Raw genomic sequence first — 17,234 nt, 5'->3', positions numbered from 1 at the left:
TACGTTGAATCAAGATCTAGCAAATTATTAATCCGATATGAACAGTTTCAGAACCCAAGTGATGATCTTCGAATAGCAACCATCGAGGGAAGCAGCATTGAAAGATTCTTTCGAACAAGTCCTGATCTGAAATACATAAAGATGTGGAAACACATGAAGGGTAACAATGTCCCATCAAGTGATATTGGTGTTGAACGTCTTAAGAAAAAGTTAGTATAGACCATCATGCAGTTTTAAACTTTGAAAATGTTCTTTGTTAAATTTTTCTACCCATCAAGATTTTTTGTATAAATTTTACTTTACACGCCATATTCAACAACCAGTTCAATGGGAAAAACTGACTAACCAAAGCACGCATACATGTATGACTGTCAGATGTATGGTTACCAGCACCCTTAATTTCCAGGATTACTATATACGGTATAGATCAAATTGCGCAGAAGATATGGTTTAAAAATCAACTTCATAAACCTGAAATTTACTCTCTCGTATCACAACAGTATAAAAGACACATGATAGAAAGGTACTCTGGTGGTAATGAATGATATTCTTGTCGTTTTACAGGCAAATAGATGTTCTCATTGGCGACTATGAGACAGTGGTTTATATTGCATCGCAGGATCCTGACTGTTCCTTGCGTGTCATAGGAAAACCTTTCTTCAAATCAGGGTTTGGTGTTGCTTTGCAGAAAAATTCAAATTGGACATCCATAATTACCCAGAAATTACTTCAGTATGAAAAATTTGACACATTTCAAGAGTTGTCTCACAGATGGATGAAAACATCGTGTGATAAAAATGCAGATAATGAAGATTCTATGAATTTCAATACATTTCGTAGAATGACAGCCTATGACGTATCAGGCATGTTTGTCATTCTAGGCGTTGCCATTGGTTTGTCCTGGCTGTTGTTAAGTGTGGAATTCTGTTATAAAAAACGTCTTAGAAATAAGCAATAATTTACTTCTTCGTTATTCATTCACCGGCTCCAATTTGTGATTTCTGATAGAAGATTTCCACAAGGAAGAACCTCCTCGACAAAAGAAGGTTTGACTTTGAGGATAAATCGGGGCTGGTTACATTTAGTGATTTGATTTAGCGTGTGTTAACTTTGAGAACCTAAATATATATATATATAAAACTGATTATGTACTGTTTCAGCTTTAGATAATTAATGAATCTACGTTATGCGAGGAAGTATTTGATTTATATAACAATATCAGTAAACATGCAGTATATATTTAAATATATGGTTCATATATATTAATGCTATTCTTCAGTTTGTGGAATAAAGCAATATAGCTACTTTATTTAATGCATGTCACTAAATATTTTTACTTTCTGTAAGTGGACAGTCTAAAAGCTCTTTTGCAATAAATAACGATATATATAACCAATGAATTGATATTTATTAACATTAAATACAGTAATCAGCTACCACCTGACAAAGCTTCGACCGCAATGTTAATACGTTCCTGTAACTTTGCAGTTTTATCCATCTTACCACTTTTTTTCATCACATTTGATGAAGAGAGTTTCTTCGGTTTCATAAAATGTTTCATAAATAACTTTAAACTTTCTTTCAATGTATCCAATTTCACAATTGGGGCAATTCTTGAAAATACTTCTCTAGTTTATGAAATAAAATAATTTATAAAAAATAAAAAAGTATTTCACGGAAAAATTGTAAAATATTGCAGCTGTTTTTAACTATAAATGTCGAGTTACGAAAACTAATGAGACGTATAGTTGATTTTCCTTAATTGAGTCCCTTGACGCAGCCGCCAAATTTTAGCTTTAGTTTCGTATTCTGGTTCAACTCAGAATAACCTCATTAAGATAAAGCTACCTTATCGTAGTCTCAGGATAGTCCAGTAAGATATGTGTTAGCATCTCTGTAAAGAACTGAACAAGTTTCGTGTCCAAAGACGTAAAGTCGACAACCTACACACACACAGAAATGATGTCAGGAAGTTTGAAAACAGTACTCATATAGTTATAGTTGTATTCCTCTTACTGACGTACATGCACGGAAATATCTAAAGTTGCTAAATATTAAATCAATATTAAATAAACTGTGTTATGTGGCTGTCATGAGTTTAAGGCCAATAGAAAATTTAGAAAATTCCGTGTGTGTCAGTGCAAACACGGCTTTAGCAAGATATGCATGGGGCGTACCCACGTAGACTAAAACATTTTTGGTGCCATTGAAATGGTTCAAAGACTTTATGGGGATAATTTTATACTAGTCAATTTCATCAGATCATCGGCAAAAATGAAGATCATGATTTATGGTACGGGGTCTATTACTCTATAACTTAACATGTGAGGAACACAAAACGATTTTGTTAAAATACTCGCCTTTAAAACTGACAACGACAGAGATTTTGTAATAAAAAGATGAACCATAAGATGAGCCATGTTTAAGAAATTTTCATCAGTTAACGTTGCAACCATTTTGAAGCGGTCCCACAACGAATACTGTACAGTTACCTATAGATTGAAAAAACGTGACTGAGAGTTATCAGACTTGACTTTTACCAGGATATACATGTATATCCGACATGATAACAAAGTGGAAGAATCCTCTTAAAGGTTTTTTTTTTCTCCTCATGAGAATATTTCTGTATGATATACAGTATTAATTGACAAGCTGGGGCCATTTGTAGCTATATAAGACTAGTTAAATTTTAACTAGTCTGAATTGCTATTCATGATTGTACAAAAATAAAAAGCTGTTTTATACCTGAAAACTGCGACTGAATTCACAAAACTTTTGTATAAGGTAGGAATAGAATGGATTGTAAGACTTTTCCTGGATAGAAAATGAATTTATTGTTATAATTGAAACGATAAAAACGTCTCCTACATGTATGTATACTGTATACTGTATAGAAAAATCGTAGGGACACATAAAACAACGCAGCGAATCACTATTCTTTCACAATATAGACAGTTGACTCTGAAATACCTGTAAACTGCAATCCAGCAAAACATGAATAATCTCCCTCGACTGTTTATCTTTCAGTTTCAATCGCATTAATTTTTCAAAAGCATCGACATAATCCTGGTGTATAAAATAATTACGGTAATCTTAACTTACATACTTCCTACTTCAAAAAGTTAAAATTCTTTCTCGAATACTGTTATTATTACATTTTTTCCACGAGAAGAAAGTTTTCGCTGCGTTACCTCGCTCGTCATGACGGTACAAAATATATTTCTCCGGACATCCGTATTCATTCTTTGTTTACGAGATAGTTCAATGACTTTGCTGTTGTATGACATCACTGAATCATCTTTCAACGCTTCTTTCTCCCTCTCACTCCACGCAGAGCCAACTACCCACCATCGTCCTGCAAAGAAAAACTGCAATAAACATCGCTGGGTTTACTAAAAGCAATATAACCAGCGATTTTTAAGTGGTAATGAGCTTGAAATGTTTCGAGGATTATGTATGCAGGACAGCCTGGACAGGAGTGAGCCATTGACACAATATTGCACATATTTGCAACTAGTAGAAAAACATAACGAAGAAACATATACCCGCGTGTACACCAAGTACCATTGCAAGGCGCACAGCAGCATGATACTTTTTTGCGTTACGTCACTCCGTTGCGTCACTTCGTTACGTCACTCCCTTGCGTCACGCAGCCACGTTATTGAAAGTGAATGATACACACCTTTCTCACCAGCAGAAAGCAGATCTGACAGTGAAATACTAAGTTTTGTATCCTCGTTTACCCCTGGAAGATAAAATGAATTAACAGTTTGTAGCATCAGTGAACGCCAGAGTTGTTAGCGATACGCTTTCTTATTTTCTCATATACCGGCAACGTGTGAACGCTTCCTCGGAACGTAAACGTTTTAACACACAAACCCTGCATGCGTGTGTCTTGTGAACAAGGTCTAAATCTCCTCGGGTGTTCAAACATTGCAAATCATTGCAAAAAGCAGATAAAAAATGTAGCCAAACTGTATAATACAATAGTGGGACACACCTGCTATGCTTTTTAATATTTTTCTAGCTCTTTCTACTGGTGCGGGGTCGTAGTTGGGAATTTTTCGGATATTGTTGTTCCGTAAAGCAACGATTGTTTCCAACATGAATTTTGTTCTTGAACTAAAAATTGAAGGAGAAGTGAATTGAGAAATACTTTCGTCTTGACGATTAGTTCGACATTAGCAATTATTCATCTACAGACGAGGGAGGACAGATGCACTCAGTATTAACAATACTAAAATGATAATAATAATGATAATCTCCACCGAGTCTTAGAGCAGCAGAGTTATCAGTTTCGATACAGACAACACTTACTTGGTTGTCATTTTTGGATCACTCACAGCTTTGGCTTGTATTACAAGAATTATTTCCTAGAAGCACGAATGGATATTCAAAAGTCGGTATTGATTGGTAAAATTATATGATGCGTAACTGCGATGGAAAATGGAAACAAATTGTACATCAAATTCATTAAAACTCGTGGAAGCATAATCGATTTATAGTTCTGTGCATACCTTCAATGATTCTGGACTCTCTCGTCTTATTTCCACCCCAACATCTAAAACCCAGAAATTATAAGTATCGCTTTAACATCCATGAATATAACACGTATGCACGAGAGTTATTAAACATCAATGCATCACATTGAAATCATTTGAAGGTTCGCTGGTCTCTATTAAATGAGCAGTTCTGGATGCTGCCACATCTCTCAGTGTAGAGCTGTGCATGCAGATGGCAATTTTTACGAACAGTTAAATCGTTCTATAACTTTGCAAAATTAGTGAGGTGTCATGACCATCGCTATGAAGGTCAAACAAATACTAGAAATAGAGGTATAGACAGTGCGTTGGTTGAAAACTTTACTTATAATTAAATGTGCCAAATAAAACCCGAGTTCAAATAGTTGAGTCACTTACGTTTAATTAGTAACAACAATAGTTCAATATCTTTTTCATGAAACTTTGCCACCAATTCTCGGAATATGTCGTAAATCAATGCACAATCAATCACCTATTTATCACGTGTATTGTGAGTAAGTGAGTAAATAACACAATGATGACATCAGTTTTGTCAGACGTACAAAAACTTACCTTAAAACTATAGAGAAATGCTAAAAGAGTAACGATGTTATTGATTTCTTTCCCGTCGTTATTTCCATCCTCTGAAGCTGAATGGAACTTTTTAAACTGCACAGCCAGTTTTTGAAGAAGAAATGACCCTGAAAAACAAATAACAAACTAACTTCAATTTCCTCGTGATTACAGAAAACCGTAATTTTGGGTTACTTCATATAAGCCGGGCTTATTAAGCCCACACGAAGAAATCAATATTTACCAACTTCAGAGCCAATTAGAGAATTGAGAACAGCTATTAACATGATATGTTCACGTAATAATCCTTCTGGCATCAATGACGGCGAAACACATGCTTCCATAAGAAGATCAGAGATTATCATATTCAGTTCTAAAATAAGTCGAAACAATACACCTCAGTCTATTTATAATTTTATACGCGTGTAAAATCATTCCTGTAAAAATTAAGGACGATTGATCGGAGTTGAACTAACCATTTCTACTGTTTGACATGTACAGCTCTTCCAGTTGACCACTAACTGTGGAAATATTTGATTCGCTCAAACTATATGATACAATCAATAGAAGTGTTAATCTCTAATTGAAGTATGCAATACAGCTCAACAGAACAGGCTCGACTATATATAATTGAATTTCGGGCGAAAACCATTGGCGATTGTTTTGACGTTCTTATTAAACACTTTGTGTGTGGTATAAGGTAATCCTTTACGAAAATTACACTCGTGTTTTAAAAATAAACATGGTAAATTTTAAAATATCAATGTACAGTACAGTACAGTACCGGTTCAAAAGTCCTTTCACTTGTTTTTTTAACCGTTCATTTGTTTGTATGTGGTCGCTCTGATTGTGTCTCTGATGAGGTGGAACGTATTTAGCAGTAGCACCACCATATATGTCTTGAGACCTAGAATGCATAGTAACCCCTCACATCAACAGGCGTATGGAAAAATAACCATGGATATAAAATGGTAGTAAATTATGGAGTTTGTTTCGAACACACCTGGTGCAGTGAAAAGCACTGAGAGTAAGTAGCTGTAAACAAAACATAAAAATGCTTTCATTACCTTGTTAATTGTTGTGGTATTTGATCTTCTTCTGATGAACTCTCATCCTGTTTCCATTTCTCTTCCTCAGAGTTTCTTTCTTCATTTTTATCTTTCTCATCTTCTCTGTTCGCTTCACTGGATTTACCATAAGTTTCTTCCTCATATTTATCCTCACTTTCTTCTTCATATTCATCCTCACTTTCAACATCAATGTCTGCCGATTCATCATCGTTTGCAGAGATCACATCTCGAGAGTCAATTGTATCCTCTTGTAAATCATCCAACTATGAGATTTTTGTAAAACTGCAGATAATTATTTCAGCTAAAAATGTTGTTACTGGCTGAACAGGAGTGACAGTTATAATATCACTTTATATATCTCTGGTCACAGCTTACAGTACTGTGAAATATGAAAACACCAACAAAATGATGCATGTACAACATTTTAGATGACAAGAAAACAAAATTTATTTTAGTAACCAAAACTTGTATGAACTAGAAAAATATTCAATAAACTGATGAAAATCTAATTATTTATTTGAACTCTTTGCCATACGTACCTGTTCAGTAAACCCATGGTGTATTGCAGCATTATCAACATCTTCATCATCTGCATAATTTTCCATCTGTGATTTAAGTGTCCCAGCTTCAATTGCACTGCACATGTCAAGAATGTCTAGTATGATGATAGCTTAGGATTATCTTGAATTATATTTAATTTAAACTTGGTAAAATGTGCAACCCAACCTGGACATCTTGCATTATAATACAGAAAATCACATTTTAAAAACAACACATTTTTTTCTGTATACTCATTATGTTTTACCCAATTCCTCCTCCCTGAATGGTTCAAAAGTGCATATTCTGATCAAATTAGTAGAGGTATGTATATGCTTTGAACTCTATAGCTGGAGTCATACAAATTAAGTAAGTCAGTATTTTAAAAAGGATACCTCCCAAACCATCTTCAAAAAATGCATTTGGTATTTTTGATTTTTTCTTCAAATTTAATTTAAGTTCCAACTCCTCAATTTCATTGTCATCATTATCTTCGTAAATGTCCATATTTTGTGGTTCTGTTTGAAAATCATCCTAAATAAAGTGATAGGATTATGTTATGATATTTATATGTTGATGACCAAAATCTCAGGTAATTTTGCAATAGACACTTCTCAAATTTGCTCTCTAGCTGGTAACAAAAACAACTCCTCTAACAAAACATATCTAACTTGTCTTGTTTTCAAACTACCCTGTTTTGTGTTTATTTAAGCAAGTGCATGCACAGTTCTTGATACTGAAAGTAATTGAGAGCAAGCGTAGAGCCAGCGGTTCACACAAGTAGGACAAGCACAAGATGTGTTCACCTCTGTTTCCCCCTGATTAGTTCTTTTTCTTTTCTTCTTTTTTTTCTTCCGTTTCACTTTTTCAGGTAAAACTTCCTCCAGTTCGCTTTTTTTAATATCCTACAATTGGTAGTGTAAAAGGGATTATCACATATTTGTGGCTTTATCAGGGCGAAGTAATAGAGTGAAATAAAACTGATATCCCTTTCTGCACTGCTGCCATATTTTGTCCTGAGGGCAATAAAACTGTTACAATTGAACATAATCATCTGATAACCTATATCTATAGGTAGTGTCTATTAATATATGGTCACTTCTGATATAGCGACAATACCTTTTTTCCACTTTTCGTCGAAAAGAAGGAATGCTTTTTGGCCTTCTTTTGGTTGCGGAGATCTCTCCTCTCCTCTTTACGTGATAATTTTCTTTTCATCCCACTGGCTGAATGAAGACAACATGGTGATGACAAATTTTCAACATCACATCTTACGCAGAAAATACTTTTAATATATCTGGATATTCACTTACTTGTTTGAATGAATTTTAATTTGGAAATTCTCGTTTTCTTTTTCTTTTTTTCTTCTGTATTAGCAGCGAAATCCTGGATTTCATAGTTGGCGGCCATATTGGATCTCACTGTCCAGACGAAAATCTGGATTGGAAACTTAGGAAAATCAGGAAATTTTGCACAGCCAAGTTAAGAATTTTTTATTTTCGTCGTGGAAGCACTGTATTCCTGTTCGAGTGGCCAGAATAATTCGAAATTTCGAATCTGCTGCTGCTAGAAATTTCAAGAGAAACAGATATCTCAATCGCTGTGTAAATAAGTTTATATTAAGTTTATTTAAATTTATATTAATAGATCACGGTTTTTTTTATTCAGTTGACCATGGCACAACATTCATCTGAGCTTTCTTCTGGCCACGATTCTTCCGAGTGGACAATGTTTGGATGGACGTATGCAGAAGCAGCGGAGAAAGTGCGGAGACTAAATAAGAGAAGCTTAAAAAACAAACTTTGTGGGATGAAACAACATCTTGAGGATGTTAACAGTGGTAAAACGGCTACTGCCCGACAAAACATGTTTCGAAATGTGGCGACGCGTAAGGATACTCCATATCAAGTCCGGTTTGGTGTTTTCAACAGCATACAACTCGAGTATATTATGAAGCAACTGTGTTCCTTTTTTTGTTCAAAGTTGTTTGATAAAAACATTTCCTTTGTTCAAAATGTCATTCTCCCAGAAGCTCTGGAATATATAATCATGGAAGAATTGTCATTATCACAAAAGCAAGCGTTTGAATTCCTTATGGAAGCACCAATTGTGGTAAACAGGGTTCAGATTGTATCCTTGACTTTAATGTTTGATTTAGGATGACACTGACTTTAATGTTTGATTTAGGATGACACTGATGAAGATGAATTGAATTTTTACATGCATGAAAGAGATGAGGATGACAAAGATTTAAACTTCGGGCAACCTGTAATCATATAAATATTCTTATTTTTATTATAACAAGACGCCTGCTTAAGGCGTTCACTCCGCCTGCATGCCAACTGATGTACCTAATTCATCCGTGGACCGTGTAACCCAGGGCTTCTCGGTCAAAATGTTTTGGGTTACCTGTAGAAATGCCAACTTCTGTCGCCCAAAACGACAAAAAGGAAAAAAGACCATGGCATTTTAAGACTCCGCTGCGCATACGCAGGCGGAGTAATTATTATTTTAAACTTATAATGCTTAAGTGCAGATGTGGGTTAACCTGCTCAGCAAAACGTACTGAAAGATGGCAGATGATGTTCTCCTTTTTTTTAGAATGCTACAGTTTCTGTAGCGGCTCTTCCACCAAACAACAGCCCTCCGTCTAACAACAGCCCTCCGCCTAACAACAGCCCTCCACCTAACAACAGCCCTCCGCCTAACAACAGCCCTCCGCCTAACAACAGCCCTCCGTCTAACAACAGCCCTACGCCTAACAACATCCCTCTGCCTAACAACAGCCCTCCACCTAACAACATCCCTCTGCCTAACAACATCCCTCTACCTAACAACATCCCTCCGCCTAACAACATCCCTCCGCCTAACAACAGCCCTACGCCTAACAACAGCCCTCTGCCTAACAACAGCCCTCCGCCTAACAACATCCCTCCGCCTAACAACAGCCCTCTGCCTAACAACATCCCTCTGCCTAACAACAGCCCTCCGCCTCTTTCCAAAGGTTTGTTAGCAAACACAAGGTTGAGTTGAAAATATCTCTGATTTTTGATAAGGGGCCACCGACAGTGTTTCAACCAATGTATTTTCTTTCTAATTTCAAGAGGACTTTTTGCGAAGTCTGGAAGAAAAAATTAAACCATCAGCAAGGAAACGAAAGAGAGAAAGGGATGGAACATTTAAATCAACCCTACATTGGAGGGAATTCATCAAAACGTATGTGGCACCAACTTTTAAATTTTTTGTTGTCACTGTCAGGGACTGTTATGGTAATGTTCTTCTTCCCTTTGCAGGTCATGGCCAGGAACGCTCCAGTGTTGTGATGAGGAATTCACTTCAAAAGATTCCTTTTCCTGGCACGTGCAGAAAAAGCATGTATGTAAAAAACAAATTTTTGACACACAGTTATTAGCTAGGTCTATGGTCGTCTACTAGGACAGTTAAAAATTTTTGACACTCAGTGAGCTAGGTCGTCTATTTTGAAATAGTTTCACAGACAGACAAATAACACTTTTATCAGTCTAGAGAATAAAAAAAGAAAAGCTACTGTTATAAATGATATACTTTATATTTACTGCATACTTTCAGAGGGCCACTAGTTTATTAGTTTGTAACTATTCTGTGCGCTGCACTACTTTAGAACCATCCTCAGAGATATGGAAAATTAGTTTCAATCAATTTGGCACTGCATAGACCAACGAAAAATTCTGCACATACATTCCTATTTATTCCCAGTTGTACGAATGGCAGTATTTAGTGCTAAAAGGCACAAAGTGCTAAAAAGCACAAACGGTTTAACGCAATGCGCGGTTTAATGCAATAAGCACGTTGACATGAACGGACCTCTTTTCCACTTTTCTCTTCCAAAGGCCGCTTTTTTTACTTTAGCTAGCTCCCAAAATAAAATGACATTCCTGGGTACTTTGTCACTAAATTATTTCTCGATATACACAGGAGATGGACAACGAAGCATGATGAGGGCCTGGAACACAATTAATTTGGAATTTTTTGGAGTAAAATTTTGAATTTTTGTTTTTATTTTTAGATTTCCTGGAGGAGATACCGACTGGGATAAATAGCATGGCCAGAAATTCCAATATACCATCATTCATCATGGTAAATGGCTCAGATCTAGTTGAAATTCTTAAAATTATTGAAAAGCGTTATTCATGCATTATGGAGCTCTTGCGTCCGGGATTTTAGCGTATACATATTTCATTTAATCGTCAACTGAAAATAATGGCTTGGGTTGTGTGTGTATGTGTGTGTGTTCCTTTCTCCTTTTAAACCGCCTCCTAGGGTCCCAAGGCCTAGGCACTCGTAATGAGTGAGCTGGTGAGGGAAAGGAACAAATTTACATTCTTATGTTTGAATATGCCCGTCAAGGGTAAGTATGGAAAACACGGGGAACATTTTTGCTTATATTATTACCTGTGTTGCAACTCCAAATTTATTTTGGAGCAGATTTTGTTCATGCCCCCTTCAAACCCCCTCCACCGTTTGGAATAAATTTTCGTTTTTTCTGACCCAATAGCTTTTTACCTACTGACACTGCATGCCCTTATGTGTGTTTACCATGTTAACTGGCAGACATTAAAACGAGACTATCGATTGCATCAACTAAAGGAAATGTCTAATCATTTGCTACGGAGAAACTCAGCCTCATTCATGCACTGAACAGTGAACAAACTAAATGCGCTAATCAAATATCAGAAAATTAATGTCGACAAACACGCTGGGACGTCGTATACTTCTCTAGAAATAAGTGAACAGTGTCAATCATGAAATAAGTGAACAGTGTCAATCATGAAATAAGTGAACAGTGTCAATCATGAAATAAGTGAACAGTGTCAATCATGAAATAAGTGAACAGTGTCAATCACGAAATCAAGGTTTCAACGGAATTGGTAATTTGCCGTTAAAGAGAGGAATTGGTAAGTTAATCAGGCTCCGCTTGGTTTGAATGCGAAAAGTATAAATATGTAAAGATGTTTGACACTGGGAATTAGAGCGAATCTGCTTGCTTTGGAGAAAGAGCTTTATTTAACTAACTTTGTTTGCAGGACCTTCCTTGCAGTTAGTTCTCTTCCTCTACGATAGTACGATTCATGTCAGATTTACAAGCTTTAATGTACCGCTATTCTTGGACGAAGCTATTACAACTGAAAATATTTGTTATACATCATGATTTCATAATTATACATTGCATTTTTTGAAAAGATTTTTGTTGACAGGCTTGATAACCGGAACCTGTAAACAAACGAACAAACAGAGGTTACAAAGAAACTAGCTTGAGTTAAAGAGCACTAAACAACAGCGTCGATATATCACAATCAGTAAGATAGCAGTCCCGCCTCATGAACCCTGCTGGGCTGGCGTGTATACACTATATATAAATTAACGCACTGTTGGTAATATGCTTCAAAACAGCAAAGATTGCGCCGTCGAGTGACTTGAAGAGACTGCACTTAGTTGAGAATGCCCGAGAAAGAGGATGAAATCCAACTTCATGAAGATGAGCAACAAGCGACGGAGACAAAACCGAAGCAACGCAAAAGACGTCGCAAGCGAATGCTAACAGGCATCAGCAAACAGAGAAGGCTGGCGAACGAAAGGGAGAGAAAAAGGCTTCAGGTGGTTAATACAGCCTTTGTTAGCTTGAAGAACGTTCTACCGCTGTCGTCTGTCGATCAAAAGATATCACGGATTGAAATTGTTCGCTTGGCAGCCCGGCACATCGCCTCGCTCATGCAACTCTTGCAACATGGTGAAGATTTGCAAGGTGTGGAGGACGAACATTTCTGTTGTGAAGATCAAATTACAAGTGATGATGAAATTATCGGTAATCATGGTGACTCCGATGGATGTGATGGAGACGATAATTTAGATCTATAACATGGCAATTACTTTCATGGTAAATATTGGTAAGACAACAAATTTATAAATTTATGACCTTTAGGGATAATCACTGTTATGAAATATATGTGAATCCTAATATTGTTTTTCTTTTACATTGTCCGAAGATTATATGAAAAATAGCTACTGATATCTATATAACATAGAAATATATTTTAATTAAAACTGAGAAGGTGTATATATGGTAATCTAGACGATCTAGACAATAAAGCTAGTCTATAACAGCATTGAGAAATATGTATGTACGCAATGCTATGCATCAAGGAAAGGCAAGGGGATTGAAACTTAAAAGAACCATGACTTTGTTGAAGTAGCTTTGAAGGGATTTGCGGCACCAAAATTTTGACCCACTTTCGGCAGAAATAGTTATACTCATACGATAAATGATTCGCCTTAACTAAAACTAATTTTGGGGCCTTCACGATAATTTTTAGGTTTTCTATGCCATGAAGAATCACTGTACATAAAATGTGATCGCTTAAAATAATATTTAGTGTCGACGACCACATGTATTGTTCTAAAACAGCTCGCTTGTATATAACGCCTTATAACTACAAGACTTAGAAAACAAACGCCCGGCTATTTTTGCTGCTGGTTCAGTAAATTAATGCAGTCTTCTGCTGCTCGGGCGAATTACTGAATTGATGAAGATTGTTTAGCTTTGATGGTTATTAGTTCTAATTGCATGTAACTCATGCAGTGTCCCACATTTTGTGCCGGAATAAATGAGCTTAAATCTCATGACATGTTCTTTTTTTTAAGTATTTGTTTCTTATAAAAGATACTTCTTTTGTGATCAATTCCGGTTTTTTGCTTATTTCTGTTTCCGAACAAACATCTAAAACAAATTAAAGCTGTTTTATAGCTTTTCCCCGATAATACTGACAAACATACTGAAGGTGATACATACAGCACACAGCTAAATGACAGTCATATATGATGAACTCAATACCTGGGAACAAAACTCATTTTTATCACTTCTATTTCAGATTTTGTTGTTCCACGAAGCTAATGAGTGGAAGATGTCATCGTAGTGAAATTATCAAAGTCAGTTGAATACGGAGTGAGCGGAGTCCGGTTATTAGCAAAGCACAAACCGTCCGTGAGGCACGTTATTCATCAAGCATGACGATTATAATGTATATTCTTGATGCAAGTTCATTGATTTGTTAAAAAATATACTGCGGAATTAAAAGTAAAGTTTTTAGTTAATTTAGTATCGCATGCAGCCGTAGGTCTCTATCTTTTTCCAAAAAACCCGAATGTTGTCTAACTCAGGAAGTTCGATTATTCTATTTGCATGGTAGTTGGACAACAGACGTGACAATTCAGCTATTGTCTATTTTGCCGGCTTTATAGCGGCTAATATTTTCATGTAAATAAATATAATTTTATACCGCTTAAAGTGGAACTATCATCACTGAATATACTATATATGTTCATGCATTCGCATAGAATATGCGAGTATAAATATTATGTACCATACTAAATATTAAAATAAAATATATAAATAGAGTAAAATAACCTCAGTCGTTAAGATTCAATATGATCATGCAGGGTAAGAATTAAGAAAGGACAGTTGAGTGAATATATGAAAGGCAAATTTGTGGAGAACAATCACACAGAGTCAATGACAATGACAATTAATGGACATGCATGCTTCAAAACAGCCAAGCAAGCTTATATTTTCTGGGAGATTCTGGGCAAAGCGTCAAAGCATAATGACCTCTAAGCTCAATAATATTCTCTTTAAGTAAGGATCGAAGATATATTTTAAAAAAGGTTTACCGTGCATAAAACCTAGGCATTCAGAGTCTCCATGCAGGCTGTCTTAACCGACTATGATGGTCACGGTGTGTTTCAAGTTACATTAATTGTAAATACTGCTTGGCCTTTACTAAGGGCATTTTGTAAAATACTGATAGTGTAAGAGTAGCATTACAAAATAAACAAAATACTTTTCTACGATTCTTTACGCGTTTGGTTTGTCATCATTCCCCGTAGCACGCTAATCAGATGCTCACGGCTTCTTCTTTGGTTTGAATGTAGACACATAACCTTCAAAGACCCTAACGACGGGGGGTCTGGTCAGTGATAGTAAATATATTTTCACAAAAAATCGGTTGCATATGCCTGAAAAATGTTGATAGTCAAGGATTTGTAGGATTATTTCTAGTCTATTTAAAATTATATAGGAGCTATTTAATCATGCATGCAGGTCCTAGCCTGGAGCAACAGTGAACAGTGAAATTATTGTCGTCTTCAGTATATATTTACAAGTGCATCCAGCAGAATATTTAGAACTGCCAATTATTATGAACACAATCAATAAGTCCTCAAGCATGATAGTAATACATTAACGGCAGGAGACTAAAGAATAACAAACGATATATGCCACCTGGATACACAATGGCTCTTGATAAATAAAAACACAACAGTATCAAAAATGGAGCCCACAGCTATATGTCTATGCATGATTCATTGTCATTTTCATTACAACTAATTTGCACTGAAGATTGAGTTGCATGGTTGGATTGAATGGAAAATATGGTAATTGAAGAAAATGCTATATTGATTTGTCAAAGATGTATTGTATATTTATGATATACATGGGCTATTGTCTTAGGTATATTAATATATGGTATAATATATATTTTCATAATCTGTAGTCATTGCTTGGAATAGAGATTCAATAGTGAATAACAAGGTTACAATGTACGCTTCTGATATTACGAAATCGATAACAGATAAAGACATTTTGCGGCTAAATGAATAGGCTTTATTTATGTTCGACATTTCCACCTTTATGACGAATACATTTTCGGTAACGTTTTCGATAGGGCAACACATGTGTGTGAGTGTCAGCAGCACTTGCAGTTAGTCCTGAGTATCAAGTCCCATGAAGGGAAATGTTTCAGAAGCGTGGATTTTGGAACGCATGTAGTTGCTTGGTATTAGCCACTAACCGTAAAGACTTTCTAATTAATTGAGGTCGAACAAGTAATTTTTCCATTCACCTTCATTGTATGGCTATATGCAAATCACTATATTGATTGCAGAAGTGAATACACTGATACATGTAGCTATGTTGTACCCTGAAATGTGAACCTTAATCTTCAAAATCAATAGGTAATGCACCTAACAAATAGTTGCCTAATTTGACCATCCTCATCACCAATATTCTCATTCTCCCTACCTTAAGTTTACTATGGTATCGCGTTTACAGCCGGATTAATCAGCTATTTGAATGAATGTTGCATGTCTGAGCTGCATCAAGAATACTCTTTGATCAAATACGACAAAAATCTTACAGAAATCCAGTCGGTTGCTTGCTTATCGATCTATTTAGGTCGACCAAATGCCTTATACTTTTAGGACATTGTAAGAAACAGTAGGAGGGATGATTATCTTACAGTCTGACAGTTGTAGAAGTTGATACAACGAAGTATGGGCATCCCAACGAAAATACAAGCGATAGTTTTCCTTAGGAATTATGTGGCGGAGAAGACGTGTGTTTTCATGTGTACAATTTTGCTTTAATCACTTAAGCCCACAAAACGTAGAGTCAAAATTAATAAACAGTTTACCTTAATGCTTTATTCTATTTTCGCCGGTTTCAATAAAGCATCCCAATAGCCCGTCGAGTAGGAGAAAGGGGGACAAAGCGTTTTCAAATTTGAAATAAAGCGTGGGACGTTTATGCAAAACAGCAGGAGAACGCCTTTCGTGGAGTGCCATTGTTTCCTCAACTTTAGCTGCTTCTAGAAGGATCTGTACTGCAGTTAAAAACAAACATGTTAAAGTTACATGGATCTAAAATTTATGTCACATGAAATAGATCATTTCTAAAATGATCTTCTAGCAAATAACATAGATTCTTTAAAATTTTGATCTAATTTATTTAAAGTTTGTTTTGCCTAAAACTTGTTCTCTTTCAGTTCCTCCACTTTCCCTTCTTTCACCATACAGACATTTACCATATTGCATGACTAATATAAACGTCAATAATTTCTTTTATAAGATGTCATTCCTTTTATTTAAGGCTGAAATTTGATTACGATTGATGATAAACGGCTGCACTTGCATGCCTTGCAAAGCAATAATAATATATCTGCAGATTGTCATATTCCTCAGTGCATGGTCATATGTTATGCTGTGGTTTTATTCTCCGACCAAGGTCATACGAAAGACAAGAATCAATAGCACCAAAAATCTCCAAGTAATAATTGTGGCATGCATGGAATTTAGTTAAGCAGACTTTTTTCTCCTGGCTCCTATCTTTGGGAGCAGGGCCAAGCTAGAATTAGGAGTTTATAACCTGCATTACGCATGGGAGAGGTTCTAACAAATTCCTTTTGAGAGAATAAACATGTACATTCGGCGCTGTCACGGTAAAACAATAGAAAGGGAAACATGTTTAAACATACAGCAGTTTGCGTCAGTTTGCGACCTTTTGGCTTTGGCTCGTTTACACCCCTTGTGTGCAGGCACAATAATATCTCAATTTATCATAGGTAAATTGTTAGCTAAAGATGATTTGTATAGCTTGAAATGATGAATGGACTACCTCAAAAATACAAAGAAAATTTCGACGTCAAGTTTCCGACACTTCATCGGC

The 17,234-nt window shown here is 35.9% G+C and overlaps 3 protein-coding genes across 4 annotated transcripts in view; 2 read left to right on the top strand and 1 right to left on the bottom strand.

Moving 5' to 3' along the window:
- The window catches only part of LOC114527221 (glutamate [NMDA] receptor subunit 1-like), a 24,655-nt gene extending 23,358 nt beyond the window's left edge, over positions 1 to 1,297 (top strand). Inside the window, exons 5-6 of the mRNA XM_028548867.1 lie at positions 46 to 209; positions 565 to 1,297. Coding sequence (XP_028404668.1) covers positions 46 to 209; positions 565 to 958 — 558 coding nt within the window. The 3' untranslated portion in view covers positions 959 to 1,297. The remainder of the gene's footprint in view (positions 1 to 45; positions 210 to 564) is intronic.
- LOC114527222 (nucleolar MIF4G domain-containing protein 1-like) lies at positions 1,284 to 17,234 on the bottom strand. Of its 2 annotated transcripts, none has more exons than XM_028548869.1 (24): positions 17,184 to 17,234; positions 16,204 to 16,392; positions 9,895 to 10,053; positions 8,014 to 9,821; positions 7,820 to 7,926; positions 7,507 to 7,605; positions 7,096 to 7,234; positions 6,703 to 6,818; positions 6,161 to 6,426; positions 5,878 to 6,000; positions 5,570 to 5,640; positions 5,338 to 5,466; positions 5,094 to 5,221; positions 4,920 to 5,013; positions 4,518 to 4,561; positions 4,318 to 4,373; positions 4,001 to 4,122; positions 3,683 to 3,745; positions 3,192 to 3,355; positions 2,971 to 3,066; positions 2,746 to 2,814; positions 2,361 to 2,492; positions 1,849 to 1,943; positions 1,284 to 1,628 (listed from the first exon to the last, which is right to left on the bottom strand). In XM_028548869.1, exons 4-24 carry the CDS (start codon positions 8,108 to 8,110, stop codon positions 1,430 to 1,432), a joined length of 2,409 nt encoding a protein of 802 aa, XP_028404670.1. In that variant the 5' UTR covers positions 8,111 to 9,821; positions 9,895 to 10,053; positions 16,204 to 16,392; positions 17,184 to 17,234; the 3' UTR covers positions 1,284 to 1,429. The 2 variants fall into 2 exon arrangements, with proteins under 2 accessions (XP_028404670.1, XP_028404671.1); XM_028548870.1 differs by having other exon boundaries at positions 9,932 to 10,053.
- Positions 12,179 to 12,595, top strand: LOC114527300 (transcription factor 15-like). Its single transcript, XM_028548961.1, has one exon. The coding sequence runs from the start codon at positions 12,179 to 12,181 to the stop codon at positions 12,593 to 12,595; it is 417 nt and encodes a 138-aa protein (XP_028404762.1).

Source organism: Dendronephthya gigantea, unplaced genomic scaffold (genome assembly GCF_004324835.1).
Source record: "Dendronephthya gigantea isolate DGI-Jeju-01 unplaced genomic scaffold, DenGig_1.0 000043F, whole genome shotgun sequence".
NCBI lineage: Eukaryota > Metazoa > Cnidaria > Anthozoa > Malacalcyonacea > Nephtheidae > Dendronephthya > Dendronephthya gigantea.
The sequence above is the reverse complement of the archived record's forward strand: the minus strand, read 5'-3'. Positions and strand labels throughout refer to the sequence as shown.

Coding starts and splice junctions, on each gene's coding strand:
- LOC114527300 (XM_028548961.1), top strand. CDS start 12,179: ATGCCCGAGAAAGAGGATGAAATCCAACTTCATGAAGATGAGCAACAA.
- LOC114527222 (XM_028548869.1), bottom strand. CDS start 8,110: ATGGCCGCCAACTATGAAATCCAGGATTTCGCTGCTAATACAGAAGAA. Junction 4,374..4,517: donor AGAGTCCAGAATCATTGAAG/GTATGCACAGAA, acceptor TCGTGCTTCTAG/GAAATAATTCTTGTAATACA. Junction 3,746..4,000: donor AATATTAAAAAGCATAGCAG/GTGTGTCCCACT, acceptor TTTATCTTCCAG/GGGTAAACGAGGATACAAAA.